This window comes from Lonchura striata, chromosome 19 (assembly GCF_046129695.1).
Source record: "Lonchura striata isolate bLonStr1 chromosome 19, bLonStr1.mat, whole genome shotgun sequence".
NCBI lineage: Eukaryota > Metazoa > Chordata > Aves > Passeriformes > Estrildidae > Lonchura > Lonchura striata.
Window position 1 is genome coordinate 6188062 of NC_134621.1, and position 24059 is coordinate 6212120.

General features: G+C 38.3%; 1 protein-coding gene across 8 annotated transcripts in view; it reads right to left on the reverse strand.

The window, feature by feature from the left end:
* SPAG9 (sperm associated antigen 9) overlaps nucleotides 1-24059 on the reverse strand; it is a 59081-nt gene that overhangs the window by 19447 nt on the left and 15575 nt on the right. For 2 of the 8 annotated variants that reach the window (XM_077787367.1, XM_021555104.3), the window contains exons 3-14: nucleotides 22231-22301; nucleotides 15535-15629; nucleotides 10854-11007; nucleotides 7553-7763; nucleotides 6971-7070; nucleotides 6257-6378; nucleotides 3700-3714; nucleotides 3146-3203; nucleotides 2456-2608; nucleotides 2316-2367; nucleotides 1741-1871; nucleotides 588-644 (exon numbers count right to left, since the gene is read on the reverse strand). In XM_077787367.1, coding sequence (XP_077643493.1) covers nucleotides 588-644; nucleotides 1741-1871; nucleotides 2316-2367; nucleotides 2456-2608; nucleotides 3146-3203; nucleotides 3700-3714; nucleotides 6257-6378; nucleotides 6971-7070; nucleotides 7553-7763; nucleotides 10854-11007; nucleotides 15535-15629; nucleotides 22231-22301 — 1219 coding nt within the window. Of the gene's footprint in view, nucleotides 1-587; nucleotides 645-1740; nucleotides 1872-2315; nucleotides 2368-2455; nucleotides 2609-3145; nucleotides 3204-3699; nucleotides 3715-6256; nucleotides 6379-6970; nucleotides 7071-7552; nucleotides 7764-10853; nucleotides 11008-14708; nucleotides 15074-15534; nucleotides 15630-22230; nucleotides 22302-24059 lie in introns of those variants that run through there. The other 6 variants (XM_021555142.2, XM_021555122.2, XM_077787368.1 and 3 more) reach the window with 5 other exon arrangements.

Sequence of the window (24059 nt, forward strand, 5' to 3'; positions counted from 1 at the left end):
ATGTGAACATCACACCTGGAAGACAGTTCTATGAAGGACATGAGTTCATGCAGAGAGCATTTTTAAAAACCCACTATTTCTACACAAGATAAAAGTTATCAGCAAGTCACAACATGAAAAGGATTGTTTGACAAACATCTTGTTGAGAAGAACACTGGTTTAGATTTAAAGAGCTTGAAGTCAGAAAGGAGAATGTAACAATCAGTAAGCTGTACTTCACAGAGGGAAAAGAAGCTGAAATAAATGCAATCCACAAGTGCTATTCAGGTTTCTACTTGTCATCATAAAAATGAATCTGGAAAAAATGTTCAGGACAAGAATCCTGGTGTATATTCAGCTAGGAAAAAAATTCCAGCGCTTTGGCATTTAACTTCACCAAGTGCACAGCCACTCACTACATGCTGCAGCTTACAATACATTTTGTCCTCCAGAGCAGGCTTACCGAGTTGGCATGCTGGGCAACAAGAGGAGAAGTGTTAAGATATCTTCATCTGCCAAAAAATAATTAGCTAACATACACAAATGTGCCAGCTAATTGGTTAGGGTATTTATTTATTTCTGCCAGTAAGTTGTATTTCTATACTTACAATTGCCAAATGCTTGATCTTTTCTTCTCTTGCATGGCTGGATTTTCTCTGGATGCTCTACAAGAAATTAATTCCAAGTTTACTGACTAAGCAACAACTAAAAAAGGAAAAGGAATGAAATAGTATATAACTCTTATTTAAAAAAAAGGGTAACATCTTGAAAATAACGAAGCCTGTTTTTTCACACTACTGCTTCTTTACTGATCAGAGCACAATACTGAAATTCCCACTACAGGAAATAAAGTTACATAATACACTTCATCCACATTTCCTTGCATCCTAAACAAACTGGCAACTTTTCAGACAGAGACAAGTCTGCATAACACTTTATAATGAAGAAAGCAACAAACAATTTTAAATTTTTCTGCCCCCTATTTAATAGTTTAACCATTGGCTTTTGTTTTAAAGCCTATTAACCTTCAATAGATCAGTAAATAATTGATAAAGTGAGTGTTCCCATACCATAGATAAGAGAGGATTTCTGCAGCAGATAATAGCTATAGAAGAACAAGCCATGGCTGTTGGGTCACAGGCATGAGGACAATGGGAACAATGATATGTCACTGCTGTCCATGGCCAGCAGGCAGCACCACAGCCTCTGGTACCCATGGTCAGGGACAAGGATGAGCTGGGCTGAGGTCTGAGGCAGAAGACTTAAGTTTTTAAACCATACCTTCCAAACAACTGAATATTCAGGATGCAAACGAGACCAAATCACCATCTTTACTGCTTATATTTAACAGCCTTGCACAACTTTAAACTGTTTTATCCTGAACAACTCAAGTCTTTCCAATGGAATTATGCTCAGTTTGAAGACAACATTATCCCTATTTTGACATCACAAGGTGTGTGTACACACAGAGTAATTTTTAATGCTCACCAGATTAATGTTATTTACAATTACCAACTTTAACTGTTCCAGAATAACCATTCCTGGAAAAAAATGTGTGTATTTCACATCATACCAAGTAACACATCTTCACCGAGTTCCTGCCAAGAACCATTCTGACAAATTATATGCCCATAACTTAAAACCAATGATCCTCATGGGCATGAGGAAAACAATCAGAAGGCAATGAACCTGCTGACTAGATCACTCAGCATCTAAAAATCATAAGGAGCTCTGTCAAAGATTCTGTAAGAGCCTTTTCACCTTATCATCTCAGTCCATCGGACAGCCTCCTGCAGCTCCATCAGCCTCTCCTTGTACTGGTTCCTCTCCATCAGCACTCGGGCCATCTCCACGCGTGTGAAGCGCTTCCGCTGCGCCGTGGGGACGTCGCTCTGGGCACACAATTAACAAACATCATCTGGGCAGCAAGTCAACAAACGTGGCAGGGACAAAGGAGCACCACAGGGCCCTGCAGAGCCACCCTCTGTCTCCTGATAACAGCCAGGCTAGGACACAATTCCACATTTCAAATAGTCTGGGGATTTTGAAATCTGGGTTTACCTTCCTCTCCCCTCCTATCCTTTGTATGCAATATAATGTGAATGAAAACAGCTCTTCAAAAAAAGAGTGTGGTGACAGTGGGCAGAGAGGAAAGCAAGCAAACTAATCATTGTCAATTTAAGTTTACTTGTGCTCTTTAGATCTTCTGTCGTTTCTATACAAGGAGGAACTTTACCACTACTTATTAAGCCGTAAGTTTTAGTAGCCCTCACTAAGCACGCAGACTTCTAATGTCCCATTGAATTGCACACACAAAACCACACATATGCACCTACATCATCATCCTCTTTAGCCTTCTGTCTTGCTTCTTCTGCTTCTGCACGAGCTCTGAATAGAAAATAAAAACCAGCTGTAATAAATACCACAGTAGAGTTTTTCTTCTTTTCCTTTTTTACAATCATAGAATTAAACTTACTTTTTCAGCTCTTCTTCCAGTTCTTTATTCTTCTCTTCAAGCTTTTGTTTTGCTTGTTTTACAGCCTCTAATTCACCTTGTAGTACATCCTTTTCACAGGTCAATTCATCCACCTTGGCTATTAAATCGTTCTTCACTACATTCAGTGCATTTCTACACAAACATGGAAAACATACAGGTATAAGGATGGCCATGGCCTCACAATTCAGCCTGGTTTTATTTTTAAAGACCTACACATTTCTTACACAGAGCTGCTGTAAAAAGATACAGTTTTCTCAGAGGTCAAACCATCTACCCCCCAAATCTCCAACATTCAAACACATTCACATCCTCTCTATTAGAAAAAAGTACTGATAAATCAGTTTGCTTTGAATAAATTCCCCAACAGTGCTCCAGTGAATTTGCCTCTGCACTTAAAGCTGTGTTTCTGACATGGAGTTGATTTCATCAGGACACAGCACTGCATTTTTTGGACTCTTACAAGGATAAAAGCAGACTTTTCCTATTAGATACTTAATTTCTAGAAGAAGACCAACTCGGACAAATACACATAAAAATTCAAAATAATCACACCCTCATTACTCTTAGAACTGAAAGTAAATTTGTATCATTTCAATGCTGTATCAGGATATTGAAGATATAATGAAAGAACAGGAATTCAGTATTTTTTACATAAACATTCTCACTTACTTTGTCTCCAGCAGCTGAGTGTTTTCCAAAATAAGGTTTTCAACCTCACGCCCCATTCCTTTCCAAAGGAAACAAACACATAAAATTAGCAAATAAAATTGATGTTTTTACCAAACTTATGTTTCGCCATTGTCTAAAGTCAAATGAATTTTATGTATAACAAACATGTTAGAAGTACTGTGAGCTATCTGAAGTTTCAGGTCCAACCTACCTTCTACAATTAACTTTCCCTCCCACCTTCTCCCAGCCTGATTTCAATTAAAAAAGCCCAAAGACGTCCCTAACTAAGCACAGGACAGTGCTGCTAGTCTGTATATTTAGAAGATGTTACAATACTAAATCAAAAACCAAACACAGCACATGTTGCAGAAGTATTAGTCCTCAAAATGTTCAGTTTAAAATGCTCAACTGTCTTTTACATCATTGTCACTTTCTGATCTTTTATAAATAGATTTTTATATACCGAAGTCTATCAGTTATAGACACAAGACATGCTGAATAAAGTTCAGATTGTGAAAGCCCTGCAGATTTCCCCAGAGCAAATGATACCTTACCAAAGAAATTATGGTCTTTAAAGCCCATGCATTCCATGTAGAGCAAAAACAAGAACAAGAAACATTTCATGTGAGGTGTAGTATGAGCGAGAAGAAATAAAAGATTAAGACTTAAGAAGTAAGAGTGAATTAAACAAAGCCACCACCAAAAATCTGAAGTGGGATGTGATGTGATTAGAAGCAGGATTTATACAGAAGACTGATGTTGAAGAATTTAAGTTTGTCACAACCATTTCCATTGGTTAAACCTCTTATAAGAATCAGTAACTTAATAAAAGTCTCTCATTTTCTAGAAAATAATTTAGAAGCACAGTCCTTGGAAGAAATTCTAAGCCATTCAGAAGTTTCCAATTAATATGCTCTTATGGAGAAAAGTGAACATAACTTTTCAAGTAACTACTTCAGTGTTACTTAAATTTCTGAAAATTAATTTCTCCCCCTATTTTTTGCATACCTAATATAATTTTCAGAATTTTAAAAAAGGTAATTCCAGGAGAGAATAATTATTTTGCACCTTGCATAGCAAAATAATTATGACACAGATAACAGCAGAAATTATGTTAATCAAGATTAACATAAATAATGAAAAAGGTATCTTAATGGTGGAGGCCTTTTAAAATACTTTAGGAACACAATCTTCTAAGGAACTTTGGCAGCACGAGACTTTAGAGATATTTGGATAACAAAGAAGAAAAGGCATCTATAAATAGACATGCAAGTCAGAGTTCCCTCTTTTGACGTTTCCCTCTCTGGGTTTTGGATTATAAGTAAATTACATTTACTGAAGTAAATTAGATCAGCCATGGTTAATTTATCAATATCTGGATAAATTCCCTATACTATCACCATCAAAAGATTTTATTCAAGTTGCTACTGCTTTTTAAACATTTTCAATATTCACAAATAAAAGTATGTAGGATCATGTCCAACAGATTTAAGGATCTTTTATAAAGCAAGAACAAAAACTAGAAAGCCAGAGTGCAACAGCAAAAAAAAGTTACCAAGCGGGGGAAAAAATGCAGAGAATGAAGCAGCCAAGAATGCCTAACTGGAGAAGCAACAGATTTCAAAGATTTTTTTGAAAAAAGAAGCATACACACCAGAATATTCCCCTGGGTATGCAGCCCAAGAGAAAACAGATTAGAGAATCCCAATTAACTATTTGAAACAACTCCATACTGAAGTTTAATGCTCACTTAGAACAGGTCCAAATGCTTCAAACACACAGACTATCATGGATGCAGATGTGGCTTTTCAGGTTTTGGACTATAGTTGTTCTCAAAGCAAAATGATGATTCTAAAATAAAATTTTCAGACCAACACATCCTGCATAACAAATGCAGATTTAACCCTAGGCTTAGTGTGCACACACTGGTGTTTCCAGCAACAGATTTACAAAAAATGGTAATAAACTCACTGACAAGCCTTAAATAAGTTATACTAAAAAGTGTATTATTTCTTGCCCATGAAAAACAAAGCATTAGAATCAGGACATCCTGACAACAGTTTGATTTCTTTAATCGGTTTATCACAGCTAAGGGATGGATGTTGCTCCATGTTAATACTTCTCCAGTATCTGAATTTTTGCATGCAGAATGTGTGATTAGTTGTCCCTGTGAGAATGGAATGACAGCCAAGAGTTTTAGATGGAGTGTGTTGCAGTAAGGATGTGGAGAAACTCACTGCTCAGAGTGACAACAAAGAAAAACTTTCTCAGACTGGAAACAGGTCATTACTCCTAGTAATACCTGCAGAAATGTCACTTGTTTGATATAAAAAAAGTTTCTGGAGGAACGCTGAACAACCAGAAATCCATATTGCACACAGGAGTTTTAACAACCCTAACAATCTGTATTTTTGCAGGGTCAGAGGACAGAAGCAAACAAACTGCTGATTTTCTGCACACAACTCATTTTGAAAGCACCTGAGATAGTGTCTGCATTTTATACATTCCACAGTACCAGCTTTCATTATTTCAAAATGAGGCCTGAACAATTACATAGTTAAAAATATCTTGCTATATTGCTTATAGAAAGATTATTCTTCTGATGACCTTTTTGATTTCGGTCAACTCAAAACTCAAGTTTATTTCAGTCAGCACAGAAGTAATAGCAAGCTGCTTAGGGGAAGGAGAAATGTGGGCTTCCCCTCCCCTATCAATTAACAGTTTGATTCTCAAATTACCACAATTTCATTTGCTGCAATTCTCTTTCAAGTTAAAATCCCTAAGGAGGTAATAAAGACAGGCCACTACAGATCAGGCACGACCTGAATAAAAATACCTAAAACTAGTTCAAGACAAAAATCCTTCCTTGAGAAAAAAATCGTTATGTAAGAGAACATACAGGAAGAAATGGAGAATAATGTACAAAGTGCCCCAAAAGATTAAGATCATTATACAGAGAGAAAGAACAAACTTCGGGTTTTGCATTCCAATGACTATCTTAGGATGCTACTCAAACAATTTTAATGCAAATGAAGCCTAACAACAAATCCAGCAAGACTAATTAAGCACTTCCAAAGAAAGGAAAATTTCTGTATACAGCATCTTTCTTACCCAGTAAATCTGCACCTTCATCCACATCTCCAATTAGGCCAGAACCAGCAGATGACAGCTCTTCAAAGAGTGACTCTGTGTTACGGTCAAATGCTTTATTCTTGATGCCTTTGGTGGGAGTGCTGGGCAGAGAATTAAACAAGACATGAAAAAGCAGGGAGATAACACTCCCACAAAGAAGAAAAGCTTTCTCTGTATTTTTTGTCTAGAGTTCATTTGTTCCCTCCAACAAACTCGACAAGTTTACAGTTGGCTTACAAGTTCTAGATTCTATTTTCAAATACTGCCTTGACATCAAGATCCCAAACTTAAAGCAGTTGCTGATACTGAGCTGGACAGGATTGTAATAAATTAAAGCATATCAAGCTTTCGCCTATAGAAATTCAGTTGTGTCAGGACTTAGCCCAAAAGCCTAAAGAATAGACAGCTCAGCTAAACTGGAAGTCATTTAATATAACAAGAATGCAAGGTAACTGAATACTAGGAGGTCAAAATATTCCTCTGGTCAGAGAAGGGGCTCCTTTCACACAAAACTCTTCTTACACCCTTAAGATTCACCATACAGGGTAATTTTATCCTTCTCATCACAAGAATTAAACAAAGACAAGAAAAGGAAAATTCCCATACACAGCATTCAATTCCCATACACATGCATTTAATTTAAATAACCTTCTAAAATTTGTCTTCTTCCTCAAATCACAACACACAACCTACCTGGAACCCTTATATCCACTGAGATCTTTATCCATATCCAACTCTGGAGTTGACTCAATAATTGCCTGAACTTCAGATTTTTCTTCATTTTCATTTCCCCCTGGGGCAAAGCAAGTGGTACATGCCCATAAATAAAATCATCATGGCATATTAACTACATGTAGTAGTTCTTAATCGATCACCAACTTAAGCTACTTCTGTTCAAAGACTTATCAAAGTAACTAAATTAAAAAACCTGCAGTTTTGATACTCTAGTGCAGACACTGGAATTTCTAGGTCTCTCCTGAATTTAACACAAGACATCCAGCAGCACTTATTTCCTACTACTTCTGCAATTGAAACCAAGATGTCCAACACTTCACAACCCTATTGCCAAAGAAAAGTCATAAATAATTCTGATTCTGAAGCACAAAAGACTAAAGTCACCAATAAACAACAGATTTATCTCTGACTAATATTCTGTACTCCTTAAAATACTGATTAAAAGCCCCATTCTCATTTGTGGCACAATAAAAGATAATTAATAAGTGATCAAATATGAGGTCCATAGTAACCCTACATGAAGAAGTTAAAGCAGCTCACCGGTGCATACATTTCTTGTCTCTTGAGCTACCTGTACTTCAATATTCTTGCTTACATCCAGTTTCTCATTCAACATCTCAGTGTCCTTTGCATGCCCTTCAACATTTTCCTTTTGAGGGGTTTCAGCAGGCAGCACAGGAACATCTGAAGCAGCTGTGGATGCTGGCGTAGTACATTTGGAGCCTGCTTGGCTAACATCAGAGAGCTCATCCTAGAATTGCACCATTACCAGTAAAAAATGAACACAAAGTGTTATTAGAAGAGTTGGGGCATGTAAGCTAAGGAACAGACAATAAAATCACTATATTTTACTGAAAATTATGCAAATGCAAAGACAAATGAATAAAAATTATATTTTAACCCAGTACAGTCATCTTTAGCCTATGGTTGTTTCACTCTTATTAAGTCAATTATAGCTACATAAAAATGCCTTTATTTTTAACAGTAATATTGGATCTCAGTTGATAATTCTAGTCACTACTTTTCTGTGAAGGCTTCCAGAAAACAAGTAGCATTCTCATTCTAAGAGTCCATCTAGCTGCACAATGAACTGCCTAATCTTCTTAAAGCTGTTACAAAATTAACGGTTCAGAATATGGTACCTTAAAAAGCAGCCACTGAAGAACTGATGCAAACTTGGATTTAACTGATATAAAACTGTAGTAATTTATTGAATCATAATTACAGAATGGTTTGGGTTGGGAGGGACCTTAAAGATAATTTTGTTCCAACACCCTGCTGTGGACAGGGACACTTTCCACTAGACCAGGTTGCTCCAAGCGCTGTCAAAGTTGGCCTTGAACATTTCCGTATTTGCAAGCACTTCACTCAAGTTTCATGAGCTTTCCAGTCTGAACTGTGAGCGCTGCTGACACTGGGAACGGGACTGGAACTGCCACAAATCCTTGTCCAGTTAGATTTCAGGAACATCAGGAAACAGCTCCTCCTCAGAAGCTGATTCCTGGCAACAATTCACAGTGACAGTGTCAAGACCCATAAGTATGACATTAATTAGGATTTAATCCAGCTGCTGGACTCCAGATTGGGACCACCACTCAGACAGAGCTGCATCAAGCACTGTGTGGGAGGGCAGAGTGGACTGAGTGTGACACAACCAGAGGCTACCACCTGAATATACCAACAGCCTTTTTTGGCTCTTCTCTCATCTCCTTCATTCACATTTTACTGCCCATTCACGCCCAGACCCACATCAGATGTCTGATCTATGACTTAAGCAGCACATGACAGTGAACAACAGCTCACTGCAGAGGAAAACAAGTCTGCCTGTTTAGGCCAATAGTTTCTAACACACACCATTAAAGGAATCTTGTTGGGGAAAATAAAGATGAAACTTGAGGCTGCTGTGTGCAAAATGGAGGCAGGATGGTAACCCTTGATAAAAAGTTCTTGTAGAGTTTGTTTGGGAATCAGAGGTGAAAGCAAGGCTCCTGGACAAGTCTGTGACATTTCTTAAAGAGAATGTGACTGAACTTGTCAAGAACAAAACAGGTTTAGATTTTGCAAAGCACAAATTCACTGCATGCCTTTTTGAGGAAGGAATAAAACTGAATTTTAAAAAAACCCTGCATTTATATGTACACTGTCTCACTTGTACTTAGCAAATAAGATTACTATGAATTGTAACTTACAGATTTCTCCTTTTGGAACTTACTAAGGCAAAAATTTTATTTGTGTGGGGACAGGGAGGAAAGCACACATTTATGTATATCAGCATAAATGTAAAGCTTGCATCCTATAGTAACACCTCCACATTGAATTTGCAAGCCCTAGAAACAAAAATACAGCCCTGACTTCCTATCAATTATTGACAGTTCTCATTGTTTTATAGTAAATTTCAGAATAACCAATTATTAATATTTGGTTTTCTGTCAAATGTATTCAGAAATACAGACACCTCTAAAGGAAAGAAAGAAAAGAAAAAAAAACACTCTACAATTTACCCAATTGCCTTCTGAATGGGTGAAGCTGAGGCACTGGCTAATGGGTCATACTTGAGTGAGCAGATACAGAAGGGAGGAAGTGGTGCCCCTTACCAAGGGCAACCAGAGCTCACACAAATGAGGAATAAAACCTCAGCAGAGCTGCTGGCTCTGTTTAAACATTTCTACATCTTTGTATTCCAAGACCATCCACTAACTGATGCAGCACAAACCGATCACTGAATTTCACACACAAAGCTCAAGGAAAATAGCTCGATAGCACAAGAAAAAACAGGGACTAGAACGGTCCTTTCCCTAAGGGAATTTCAAATCACCCCATATATTTTATATTTCTGACTTTATTATCTATGGTATTTTCTTAGCTTACTCTTGGAAACCACACAAATTAAACTATTACAAATATCTGTTCTAGAACTAAAGAAAAGCAAAAGCAATTTAATTAAATGACACTGAATTAATCAGAATATCTCGAAGACTAAACATTTGAAATTCAGTGCTGTGCTGACTTAGCAAAATTGACTTTTTTCATCAAGTGCTAGACAGGTATTAAGTTCACTTAAGAGGAAACTCCTCTCAGCTATATGCTTTTCCAAAAATAACAGTACATCCCAAAAAAAACTCAAAGAAATATATACTGGGAGGATTTACACATTCTGGAGTTCTTCACCCTGCAGATCCTCCTCCTGCTGTGCTGTGAGTGCACCCTAGACTGCCAGACTCATCACACTCCAACACCACTCCCCCATTCTTCCATTCCTGCAGATTGTTTTATTCCACCCTCTCACAGTTGGAATGTAGAACAATTGCAGGAATTATAGCCAAGCTACAAGTAAGGGAAATCATGCTCACAGACTAATTTAGGAAAGTTAGGTCATTCTCAGCTCTGTGGTCTACCTGCACCATACATCTGGTAGTAGGCAGAGGCTGCATGAAGAGCACTGCCCATGTAGTAACCAAAGCTTTCCTTCTAAAGCAGCATTAATAAAGCTAATTAGACTGGTCCCACTACCTAGTAACATATTTAGTGTAGAAAAATGAGTTGGAACCTTTGGAAATGGTCCCTAGTCAGAATGAAAAGACCCACTACTGAGAATAAGAGAAGAACTAATCTGTATTATCACGCCTATGGAAAATACCTCCAAAACTTTGTTTCTTGTACAAAGAAAAGCTCCCTCAAAGTTCACTGGAGTAAGCAATGCATTTGGCTTATATAGAGATGTTTTAGGGGTCTACATCCCCCTTTCAATTTGGTGGCTTTTTGTTTTTTTCCATCCTCCCAAAGATCTACCATCTGTTATGGGAGTTTTTCCTGCCACACAAGGCAGCAGGGCTGCACTCACCTTGAGGCTGGTGTGGGACCGTGGCTGGCTCAGCTCATGGAATTTCCAGTGCTCTGCTGCAGGTGTTTCTGCCACCTCCCTCTGAGCCTCAGGCGTGAGGAGAGCATCTCCTGCAGGTAATGGGAAGATGCCCAGGGATACTGGACGCTCCTTCCTGTTGTAAAGACATGCAGGGTTGATCAGCCACCTCAAATGTCCCACAGTTTATTTTCCTGCAGGCCTCTGAAATCAGCAGGGAAGTGGTGAAATTCCAGGTTCAAATATCCAGACACTGCTCCATTAAATGCGCAGTGCAGCACACCCAGACTGTGCCACAACACCCAATAATTCTTCATTTCACAATTGCCAAGTCAATTCCATGGCTTTAAATAGCAGTTATTGATTTACACTACAGCTAATCTGTAGCAAACAAAAGTTTTATAGAAATGAAACACCTGTTCAATAGAAGTATAAGACAAAAGTGTTTCCTTACTTCAGATTGAAAATAGTTTTCAGCAGCCACTATTAAAAATACCATTTTTCACCTTTTCCTCCAAGATATAACCACATAATTTCTACAAAAGCAAACAGCTAAACCATCAACTGAAGCATTTGCAAAATTGTAAACAGTAAGCCTCAAGCAAATCTTCTCAAATCATTTGGTATTTTATTCCTGAAGATCACAGAAATGGATTTCTGTAAGAGAAAAGAACTGGGTCAGGGAATTACCAATGTTACAACTGGCTAAGCTAAAAATTGTGTAGTTTTACCCAAGATCAGTTCAACACACTACTTCACCCTAAAACTGCACAAAGGCTTGTGCCAGAAAGCAAATTATTTCATCCCAAGTTTTCACTTCTTCACTCTTTCTACTTCCCTATAACAAATAGCATTTGGAAATTTTAAAGGTTTACGTAGTAACCCTCAAAAGAAACAAAAAATCCCTAGTCAGTAGTGTGCTCAGTGAACAAAAGGATTCGTTCTTCCTGCTAGCAAGAGACAAAACCATTGTGTGCAATGCCATTCATAGGATGCTGTGGCCAGCCTTGAAAAGGAAAAATACCAGCCAGGCCTAGAACTGAGATAAGCAAAGTGTTTGTTCAGGCAGAACAATGTAATGCAGAAAAAAATCACTATAATCAACTAGCACAGCTTTAAGTATAGTAGATGGAGAAGATAAAAGTACGTACAAGTGACGGCAGAGTTTTCACATTTTAGCATTATAAAAAGCCAAGACACAACCACACGTGCTTTCTTTCACAACGTCCTTCACAAATTAAACATAACCCAGGCAGAATTAGTATCTGCATATAAAATACATGCAAATATATGGCAAGCAGTGCTGAAAAGCAAAAGCTAAGTGGTTTTGGACATATTTTTGATTTTGTTTATTTACTTTGAAGAAATGTTAGTGAAGAAGGGATTTTATTTACCAATTAATCAGTAAATTCCCTTTGGTAAATTTTACATTGTCAAAATCACAATGTTCAAACAACAAACAATTTGAACTGGCATGAACTTTTCCAGTCCAAGTGTACAAAGATGCTCCCTGTCACAAAAACCTTTGCACCTAATTCTCACATTGGAGCAATCATGGCCTTTCAGAAATATTATTCCAAATTAAGTAATTAATTGTGAAGTAGTTTAGCACAACAAAGTGAGTAAAGCAAAATCAGTCTGGGTTACAAAATTCAAAACATCAGATAATGTTCCAGCATCTACAACTGCTGCAATGAGAAACCTCACAGTGGATTCCAAGGATTCCCACTATTTTAACAGGTCCTGCTTTGCTTTCGATTTCCCACAACTCTCAGGCATGTGGGGAACAAAAGACAGGCCACAGAAGCTGAGATTATGTCAAAAGAGGGGCTGAGACTATTTCAGTGGATAAGAAGTGCAGGAACAAAAAGGAGGAAGAAAAAAAACTGCCTTTCAGTGGTTGATAGAGCTGCATTGTGAGGGTCCAGCACGTTCCTGTATTGCAAGACACGCCACAAAGCTGATCAGCTCTGCAATCCTCAAAAGAAAGAATATTAAATGGGTGCAGTTTAAACAGTTCACACCTGGCATCACTTTTTTTTCAAGATTAGTTTGAAAAAAAATTATAATAAGCATGCTTTCATGTGTTAGAACAGAGGTCAGGTGCATTGAAAGGCTGCATAGTAAATGAAGTTTGCAAAAGAGGCTAATTTTGGAAATGAAACTTATTATATGAGTGTCTGCAATAAAAGAAATTATCCAGTTAGACTGAAGCAATTTCAACTTATTTCACTGCTTGTTCAACAGAAAGCAAAAAGCCTCTTCTCCCTCCCCAGTGCCCAAAAAATAGCTGAAAATGCCACAATGAGCAGAATGGAAACGCATATTTTAAAAGCCTAAACTAATATTCTGAAGTGATGCACTGAAGCATTTGCAGGAACCTTTAGGAACTTTTAGATGCTCAGTTCTAAAATCTGACTAGTGTTTAAAAACAGGAAAAAAATCTTCTACAGTTACATTCCTTCATCTTATATTTGTATCTCTTTTTTAAAATTAATAAAGATTAAGAAAGTAAATTCTAATTCATGTAATTCCTAAAGAAAATTAGAAGGGCAGGAAAAAACACAGCTTCCCCAAGCCCCTCAAATGCATTTGCTCCGGGGGAGCAAAAGCACATTACAAAAAAAAAAAAAAAATCTATTTCTCAAACCATCTGACTTGTTTAAAACTTAAAAGTAACTTGTAAGTTATTGAATATGAAGTTCTGTTTTGGTTTTGTTTGGTTTTAGAGTTGGGACATATTTTTTCTGGGTTTGGGTTTCTCCCTCTTTTAAACAAACATAGCTTTACTAACTAGGTCAATCTACAGAGTTTTACTTGAAATTTATTTTATTTCTTCATACTGAAATACTCATTCAAGGTTTTTATCAGCTTCTGGTATAAACTGCTATTTTTTTCCATCTACTGATTGCTTTTAACCTTTGGAACAACACTTCCAAGCTCGCAGACCCAAGTTAAAAACATACTACCATATGGAATCTACATGCACCGAGTATTAAGAAGGAAAAAGTCACATAGCTGTTCAGAGAACACTAATTTCCAGCATTTTTCCCATTTAAAATAAAATTTACTATTACGTCTATAACCACAGGTAAAACATGTCAAGTTTTCAGGCCAGAAAGCTGCATTTTAAAACTTTTCCATCTGTAATTATGGTATTAAAATGTGCCAAGACTACTTTTGGCCACAATATTCTAAAGCATTTCTGCCTGCTACTGCTCCAGGCACACAGGACAAACAGAACATAACCTGAGGTGGGGGGACAGACAGCTGGCAACTTGCCATACAAGTACTGAAACAGAGGAGAGGGCAACATTTGGCTGAACAATAGTGAATAGGCTTTAAGAGCTCAAATGCTTAAATAATGGAAGATTTTTCCCCACCAACCAATAATCAGATTTCTTTAAAATAACGTGATCAACTAATTACTGTGGTTTTAACATCAATTAACTGATCTTACATAAGCCTTTTGATAAAAACAGGTGCAGTTTAATAGTACAAAGCCTCAGCCTGCATACATTTATGCAACACAAGATCAGCCAAGTACCTGACAATACACGGAACGTGAGCTTTATCCCTGACATTAACATTGCAGCTTTTGCAGCAGGTTATAATAAACTGATGTTAAAGCTTTGCACAGGAAAGAGATACATAAACTGACCTTAAAAGGCAATGAAAAAAATAGATTGTATCTCCATACATAGACACATCTACAACAAAACCTGACATTTATACATCATTTACTTCTCTAATTTGTCCCTGTTTGAAAACGCAGGATAACAGAAAGCAGGGGAGCATCGAGAGCAGACGAAGATGGGGTTCAGTGGGTCAGAGTACCTGAGGATCCTTGGGAGGTTCTGCGTCAGAGCTGGCACCCCAGTGGAAATGGAAAAGTGCACGAGCAGCAGAACAGAGAGCGACACCAGGATGGCTGAGTTAATGACCACCGCCCCGCCAACGAAGCCAAACACAAACAGCAGCATGCAGCCCGGATTCATGGCGCTGCGCTGGCATGGTGGAATGCCGGCTCCAAGGAGGCTACGCAGGGGCCAAGGGGGGATCTTTGCAGGCAAAGTCTGTCATTCAGCCGCCACCACAAAAACAATGCCATCAGCAGCAGCAGCAGCAGCAGCGTTCCACTCTTCTGCAGCAGCTCCAAAGCAATGACATCACCGCCCTCCTCCCCCTCGCCGCTCCTCGCAGCATCGATGCAGCAGCGCAGAAGCACAGCCAGCCCCAGCGTGCTTCTCCCTCCTTCCACCAAGGGATCCCAGATTCCAAAGGTCCCAAATCTGCATAATCTATTCCCTGCAAGCCCTGAGGACAAGCAGGTACCACGCACGCACACAAAGACGCAGCCAGACCGTGGCCATGCTGGGACAGTCACTGATATTTTCCCTGCCTGCCCCAACACAAACACTCCAAAAAGCTCAAATTGTTTAAGCCTAATTAATCTACGAGGTCTATCTCAACGCTCAGCCACACAGCAGCAAAAGCCGCTTTCTACGGATTTCTGTGCTGTCCTCTTACCACGTTCCAATCGTACAACAAATCTTTCTGATTCAGCCCAACTGTTGTTATAGGATTAAAGAGCACAATCTTGCAAATACAAATGAACTGAATTTTTTCTCTCATTTCAGGGTGAGAGAAATAAATAGCTTACCTAATTCTACTATGTGTTGTGGATTCTAGCTGATCACCCCCTGTTAGCTGATGAAGTTTGGTTCTTTCCAAGTGCTCCATATAATTGTGTATCATCTGTTTAAAAGGACAGAAACAGCAAGAAATATTTAGTAACATTTACTTGTACTACAACTGCATAGTTCTTGACCAATATACTCTCCACCCTGTAATGCTAAATAGTAAAAGCATTTAGAGGCATTAAGAAAATAAAGAAAGAAGAAAAATTATAGAGTGTAAAACCACAAACCAGAAGCGAAGCCCATAATAAATTAAAAATATTGGAGAACTTCCTTGTACATTCATGCACAGGAAACATCCTAAGGGTAAAGAAAGTGCATGCAATATTTCAAACACGAGTTTGGAAAAGAATTACCATGTTCAAATCCATTTTGGAGTCTGAGATCTCTATGTCCAGCAGATATAAGCATTTTTTACATGATACATAATAGGCACTATAGGCCTAATTGCAGAGTACAGTGAAGGTCAGACAATATGCTCCTCAAATATTAAAGACTCTGAATCCATAGGCTAATAATCAGATTATTTCTGTAGGCAGAAATATGAAGTCCCCGCTTCTCCTTTTTTCTTCTAAAACACAAAAAACTTAAGCTTTCTGTATTTTCTACAAGGGAAGTTTGGTTTGAAATTATTTAGGCTGACATCTCATTAAAAGGATGTGAATTTTTAGCACTCAAAATGAGTTCTGCTTGCTCTCTCTTTCTCACAAGAGACAAGCACAGGCCAACATGGTATTCCCACAGCCATTACTTGTTTATTGAGCCCCAACTTCCATGGCCAAAGGATGCTGCTTTCAGCATTTAACATGCATGGGGAGAAGGACCAGGTATCACTGCATCATTCCAGGGGCTTCATTTGGACACACATATCTGAACTTAAATTTGGGAAAGCCTGAGAAGCCTATGTACAATTTCGTATTTTTGGCACTTTCAACGTTCATGTTCACATTCAGGTCACATCTTAACAGCTGCCTCTAGGGGGAAAAAAAACCAACAAACTATTCTTTAAAACTGTAATTTTTTCTGCTATTCTACAAAGGGTATACAAACACTTCAGAATAGTGATATTCCAGGCATTTGTACACATGAGTACTGAACTCAGCAGGACCTGGAAACCTACATTTATGTGTTACTCTCAAGACAGGTTTGATCTTCAGATCCCACCAACCTCAGCTAGTTCCAGCTTCTCAAATGCCATTTGCCAGCATTAGCGATGCAGGAATAAATATTCTTAGTTTCAGATTTTTCTGATTAAACAAACTGGCTTAAGACATCCTGACTGATGGATATTATACAAATCAGTAACTTATGTTAAGTGCTGGTTATATACAGATGTTGGTTTTCCCAGCATTCACCTGAACTAATAAATATAATTCAGACCAGAACAAAATATCATGCTATTTTCAGAGAAACATTATATAATATACTTAGACTGCTGTCAAAAGCTTACAACATTTATCCTCCAAAAAAATGCAGTGTTTCATCAGACCATCCCATTTGTTTTCTGGTTTTTAATGCTTGCTCACACACAGAGACAAACAAAAGGCACAAAAGGCCTGAAAGCTCCACCTTCAACCATCCACATTTGTTTTTTTCCATTTTAACCAAGCAGCCAGAACTAGGTGTTCCACTTGTTCCTTTGCATAGTTTTACACGAATTTATTATAATGCAGATAGTTTAGGAATTCTGGGGAGAAGGGGAGGGGATGGGGACCCCCAAGAGTGTGTAACTTTGAAATGCACATTACACCATTCTGTATCCTGTTCATGTATTCCCTCATCATGGGAGGAAGATGTTACTGACCTACAAACACTCCCATTTTCAGCACACCGATTGGTTTCCCAACCAAAGTTAAATTTTAAATAGAACAACTGCTGTGTTTTCAACCAGTGAACAGAAGATGAGTGTCTAGTACCTCTCCAGGGAGCTGCTAACACATAAAAAAAAATAATAGGGTCAGTAAAACCCACACAACTTTCAAGTTTTGCAAAGGACATGATTTTAACCTACTCTCTTTCCCTCCTCTAAGTCTGTTCTTTTGTTTACTGAAATGTCTCATCACATTCATTACCCACAGAGGCTGGAGGGCAAGTCAATTTAAAGGACTATTCAGTTTATACTGTTCTGCAGCTGAAAATGAAGCTGATAATAAAATAAGCAAATCTATAGATCACATACTTCAGCACAGTACATATGAGCTATAGGAACCAAAAAAATAAAATGAAAAACAAAATGTGCAGTGCTGCATGGCAACTGAAGATTCACAGACTCATAAGTTTCTATGTGCATGTACAGCACAACAGCAATTTTTCCACAGATCCAGGCTATATGTGCCTGTGGTGTCCAAAAAATCAGAACAGTGGTACCACCATGTAAAGCCCACTGAATGCCTCAAGTCAGGGTCCCAAAAGTTGATAATACTGTTATAGTGTCCCCAAGGAAAAGATTTCCTCACCCTCCCTTCCCATGGAATGAGCAGCTCCACAGCTGGTGCTGTAGAGTCATAAGAAATGGTGTGTGGATTTCCAACTTCCACAAACTTAATTTGAAGGTAAAGGTAAGTAAATACCTCAGCTTCTTGAGAAGTAAGCCCACTCAAACTGCTCATCTGCAATAAAACTTTGAAGACTCACTCCAAAACCACTGAGATTTGAACCAGATGACATTCAAAAAATCTTTTCAATCTAAATGACCCTCAAGCTTTGGCATATCCATGATGTGACATTCTGACCCAAAAACCTGTAATGAATTAAAACACTAGAATTCTGAGGGCTCAAAATCTGACTAGAAGTTCTGCTGTTTTGAGATTATTCCACTGTTGAAATAAAAAGGTTTTAATATTAATGACAATTTAAAAATAGACTTAAATGGATTGAATTGCTCTCTGCTCATCACAATTTTTCCTGAAGTTATGCTGGAGCACAGATGATAAATAATTGACTATGTCTACCTGTCTTCAATACAAGCTGCAGTAAATATTTAGTCATCCATAACCTTTCACTATGGACAACTCACTCTGCTGCCCATGAAATCCACAAGTATTTTGAATACAACCAGTTGTTCCTGGGCATACATATCACAAAGACAGAACACTTCAGCATTGCTGTAATTAAACACTTTACTCAATTTTGATTAGCTCAGGAGATTAAAGATAAACTCAGAACTTGGAAGAATTACCTTAGTTAACAGCATTTCACAGTTCAGGTGTTAATGATTTTAAGGCACATGTACAAACCAACTACAACACACTTTTGAACACATTACAGGGTGAACATGAAATCAATTCCCTTTGAATGTAATGTCTTTCCACCTCATAAAAACACTCAGATTGGTATCCTCATAGGGCACATGACAAGTTTTACAACTGCAGAAGTGTTACAAGGTTTTTCTACATCTTAAACTTCAGCACTCAGTAAAAGACAATGAACATCCTGGCACTCATTTCAATTTCTACTTTTACAAATACAACCACTCCCAGTGTATACAAGCCTGGCACTTGTCACAAACAAATGTGGATATGCCATGTTGGGGATGTTGTTACCTGCACCTTTGTCTTAACCAGGTTGAGAGAATCTTCTTTATACCTTCCTTGCTCTTTTGCTCCTCCTTCCTTTTTGTGTCACTGCTTTAGCTCCCCCAGACAGGTTTTAGTAATTCTTTGGCTGACAGACCAGGCTCAGTGCTACAGACCCTGCTGCTTATCCTGCAGATCCAATCAGGCTGGGCACAAGCAGCTCCTCCCTTTGGGAATGTGCACCCAACTGTGTGTATATAGATCTTTTTCTGTTCCACATAATCTAGATTTGTTGAGGTAACAGATATTTCTAGAATCTCCTTGATTCAGTATCAAAGTCCTAAACATACTTCCATGTAAGTACCTTTTTTCCTTTCAGGGTTTATGGTGAGTTTCTCACCTAAGCAAAAGCACCATTCCCACTGGAGAGCTTGATGCATTATTTATGCACACACAAGATGGTATTGCTGGCAGATACATTAGTATGTAAAGATGTTACATCCAGGTTTTATAGATCAAGCTGTTAATGCTCAACATAAGTCTTTAGAAAAACTATTTGCTTGAATTGATATCCAAAGTCTAATCTCACAGACAATGTGACAGCTGCCCATGCTTTGCTGTAATTGTAAATAGACAACTCCACTAGCCTTCTCTTCCTGTCCCCTGCCCAGGGACTTGCTGGGGATATGTTTATCCTAATGAACCTGACAAAGTCCATTCCCAATGCCAGAGCCAGGCTCACTGTTCTGTCACATTGTATCAGTGCAGAACACTGGGAAACTTCCATGGCCCAATTATGCTTCATTAAACTAAGCCCATATTCTGTGTGTCAGGGAAAGATATCGAACCACCTCAGTCTAGTGTGTCCCAAAGGAAAAAAAGAATAACTTCCCGAAATAGAGGAAAAAAAAAAAAAGGTTTCTTTCAGAAACCTGTGCAGAGAGAGGCCACAGGTCAATTCTCCAGGAGATCTCAAGTATTGCTTTGCCTCAGTTTCCCAAAAAAGTAATAAATATAAAAGCCTTAGCCAAGTCTTTAAAAGCCAGTGCCATAGTTATGAAGTTATGCCCTTTAGCTCTGCAGAAAAAAGAAAGATCCTTTTACCTCCTACTCACCAGGCAAAAACACCCTGAATGGTTTGCTCTGAAAGAGACAGTGGCAGCAGTACATCTCAGCAGCAAAGGCAAAAAAGCCCTCACAGCTACAAAGAGCAGACAGGCCTGTTTTATCCAGGAATGAAAACAAGTCAGATTCTATTCTATCCAGATTCTATTGTATCTGTTCTAAACAGAACAGATACAAGAGGTAACTGACAGAACTCCTTTCTAATTCAAAGAGCAAAGACTTGAAGACTTTAGCATTAGACCACCATAAACCATTCTGCTTTCCAGCACACTGCCCTTGGCTGTATGATTGCTTCCTGCATCTGGACCTGTACAATCAGAGAAAGATGGAACCAAGACTTTGCATAGTTAGATTCCAGAAGTTCCACCTCAGGAATTCCAGCACACTGCTTTGTCACTCATCTCATCTGAGTGTTAGAGCGGAGTATGAGCAGCACAAGATGAAAACCCACTGCAAGCACAGGAAAGACAAGGAACCAGAGCACACAAGTCAGAACATGTTCAGGCTGTTCCATCTGTTCTGTTCCGACCAAACATTTTATCCTCTTCACTACCTGCTACACCCCACCTTCCAATTTGCCATCTCAAATGTTCAGGTTCTTATACCCTAATCCATTTAAAATCAAGCCAGCTAGCCCAAGTACAGTCTTAGTGGGAAGGAGGCTTAATGGGATATCCTGCACTCCCACCAGCCAGCCCACTGCCCTCTCCAGAGAGCAGCGAGACAGACACTGATTTAACAGAAGGCTGATGGAGGGTAAAGCCTGTCCCCAGAGCTCTCCCCAGCCAGGGCAGCCCTGCTATCTCTGCAGCTGCAGACATTTGATTGCTGGGCAGGCTGGTGCTGGAACTGCAATGCAGACCCTGTCTCTGTCAGGCTGAGTTCCAAGGAGAACTCGCAGCTCTCACCACAATACACACACTGAAGAGGAATTGATTCAGCACTCTGCTTCACATCCCTGGTAGAATTCCCCAAGGTGACTCAGTTTCAGAAGGTCTTGGTCCATTAGGATTGAAAATGGGTGACATTCCCTGGGGTGCTGAGCCAGCACCTTTGCTGGGCAGTGAACTCTAGCAAAGGCAGCAAACTCCAGCTGCCACAGACAGATAATAGGGAGGGCTGAAGGGTGGGTATTGTGAAGGACATGGATACAGAACCTCAGGTGAGGAGTTAGAAGAGAAAGACATCCAACTCTGAAATATTAATCAGTGAAGTAAAGAATACGGGAGGGTGGGAGGTGGAAGGAAACAAATAGTGAAGACAGAAGAGAGAAGAACTGCTACAAATTCAGATTGCACAAAATGCAGTAACAGTGGATCTTTAACATGAATCTGTCAAAGTAAACATCTTAGAGCTAAATAAAAAAAATTTCTAAATGCTCTGTTCATTATTTGGTCACTGAAAAAAAAAAACAATTGCCATTCCAGTAAGTACCAAAGATAGATCACTTGTAAAAACAGTGGACTCAGAAGGAAAGAAGTATCCCTTCCTAGTAAAACATGGAAGAAAAACAAGACAAATTTAAGTTAACAAATTAACTTTTTCCATCTTCATCAGCAAATCCCATTTTCAATAGCTATCAATAAAGTATGGCAGGGAATTCTTTTAATTACAAATCCCAGTAGGCCAGGTTTTGAAAGGGCTTTTTCCTTCCATGGTACAAATAAAACCAACACAGAAAATTGACAGAAAGTGTATGAAAATGTAATTTCATTTCTGTTTCTTTGAAGCTTATTAGTGAGTTTTGAAGAATTGCCTCTGAAATATGGAAAAACAAATTCCTTTTTAAAACTTCTCCATATCTGACAAAGCTATAAAAATGACAGGTGTGTAATCAAACATTGGGACATAGTCACTCAGATGTGAATGAGAAAAACTACATCACCAAATGAAGCCTGGTTACAACACAGCGTACAAACCAAAATAATCAATAATTTTCCCAATTGCTCAAAACACAAGGTTTTCCACAGATATGCATTTTTACAGACACCCCAAAATCCACTTGATGTTACAACCTACCTCTGTATGTCTTGAATGAAGTGCATTGTATTCCTTCTTGAGTTCTGCCTCCCGCTCCTCAAGTCTGCTAACTGGAAGAAAAAAAAAGAAAATAATTAAAACTAAATTCAGAGTTCTAGTAAGTGAGACTGACTTGCCTGGGACTAAGCAAGCAGATCAGAGTATTCCTAGAAGTGAATAGCACAAAGCAGGATAAAAAGTATGTCAGTGTTTTTGTTTTTAAGCTCTTATCACTGAGCTTTCCAAGTACATCAACAGCAGCACAATATTGCAATTTGCATTCCCCTAAAGAGCCCAAGTCCTATTTTCCCTTGCTGATTGCTAGGCCATCAAGAGGGGATTTTTCTGTTCAAGGCCAGCTTACTGCTCACCCCATCCAGATTGTTTCACATGGAAACTGCAGGATGAGGCAGAAACCACGTCACTCAATCCCAGATGAAGCCATGGGCTCCAGCTAAAGTCCTACATCAGTTCTCTAAAACACATCCACACAATTTCCAGAGGCATTTAAATGAGACAAGCATAAGGAAGGTATCTGCTAAAACAGGTTCAAGCCCTACATGATACAGAAATTAAATTTTCTGCTGGCATTCACTCACACTTCACTGGCCATTAAGGCAATAGATTTAAAGAGAGGAAACATTTGAATACTTCCATAGGTATTCCAAGAAATTAAAAATACATCTAGCAGATTTGGGAGAACTTTAAACAGTAAGTTCTTATTAGAGGGAGATGAAACCAACTGAGCAGCTCAGTTTATTTCTGCTGTCTTTCAGCTCAGATGAAACTGAGCAGAAACAAACTGTGATATCCCAATGCAATTAATGTGCAGAACCTAAATTCTAAAGATTTAGAAGAATTTAGAACCTTCTAAACACAATTTATTGTGCCATTCAAACACAAAACATTTTTGCGGCTTAGATGTGAATTCTATCTTTTTATTAAAGAATTTTTGAGCACAATATTTATGTGACATAAGCACATATGTCATATAAGTATCATACATACACATATGATGTACACATATGATACATAAGTATCAAATTGTGTAACTGAGCTTATTCTACTTGCTATGTTTAAATATCCCTGAGAAAGTTCAAATTTACAGTTCCATGTTTCCAGAGAGTCATTGCTAGACACACTTATCTGAAGACAAATGCCAAGATCTTCTATGCTCTGTGCATATTTTTGTGTTGCCAGCTGGGTCTCCTGAAAATTAATACTTCATATATAATTTCTTTTTGATCCATATATCTGTATTTTGGCACAGTGTTTTATCATAAGCATGTTTTAATGGAAAAAAAGACTTTGTCCATGTCAAACGCTGGAACCAAAATAACTGTCTACTCACCCAAATCTCTGTAAACATTCTGCACTACTGATCTAATCTTGCTCTTATAAGAACATTACGCTCCTTGACACAACCTTTTGCAGTCCACCTATAAATGTCTGGCCAAAATATTACATCAAATAATATTTACACCACTGCCAGATCAAATGTTTCCATTTCTGCCCTGTTATCAAACAGAACAAAAGCTCTTTGGGTCAGAGAGCAGCAGGGGGGACACAAGTATCTATAACACAATATAGAGAGAAATTTATTTTACAGCACAATGCATGCATCTCAAAAATACCTATTTATGTAATGCAGAACACTACTGAATAGAAGAGTTCCATTTATTGTTTTGAGGCACAAGGTGTTTTAAGTCTCCTTGTCCATTTGAAGTGTGGTTTTATGGAAGCCTTTGGTAAGACATTACAAAAACAAAGAGTCAGAACTTACAATTAACAAAGCTATGAAGTGACAGACCATATTTTATCCACTATCT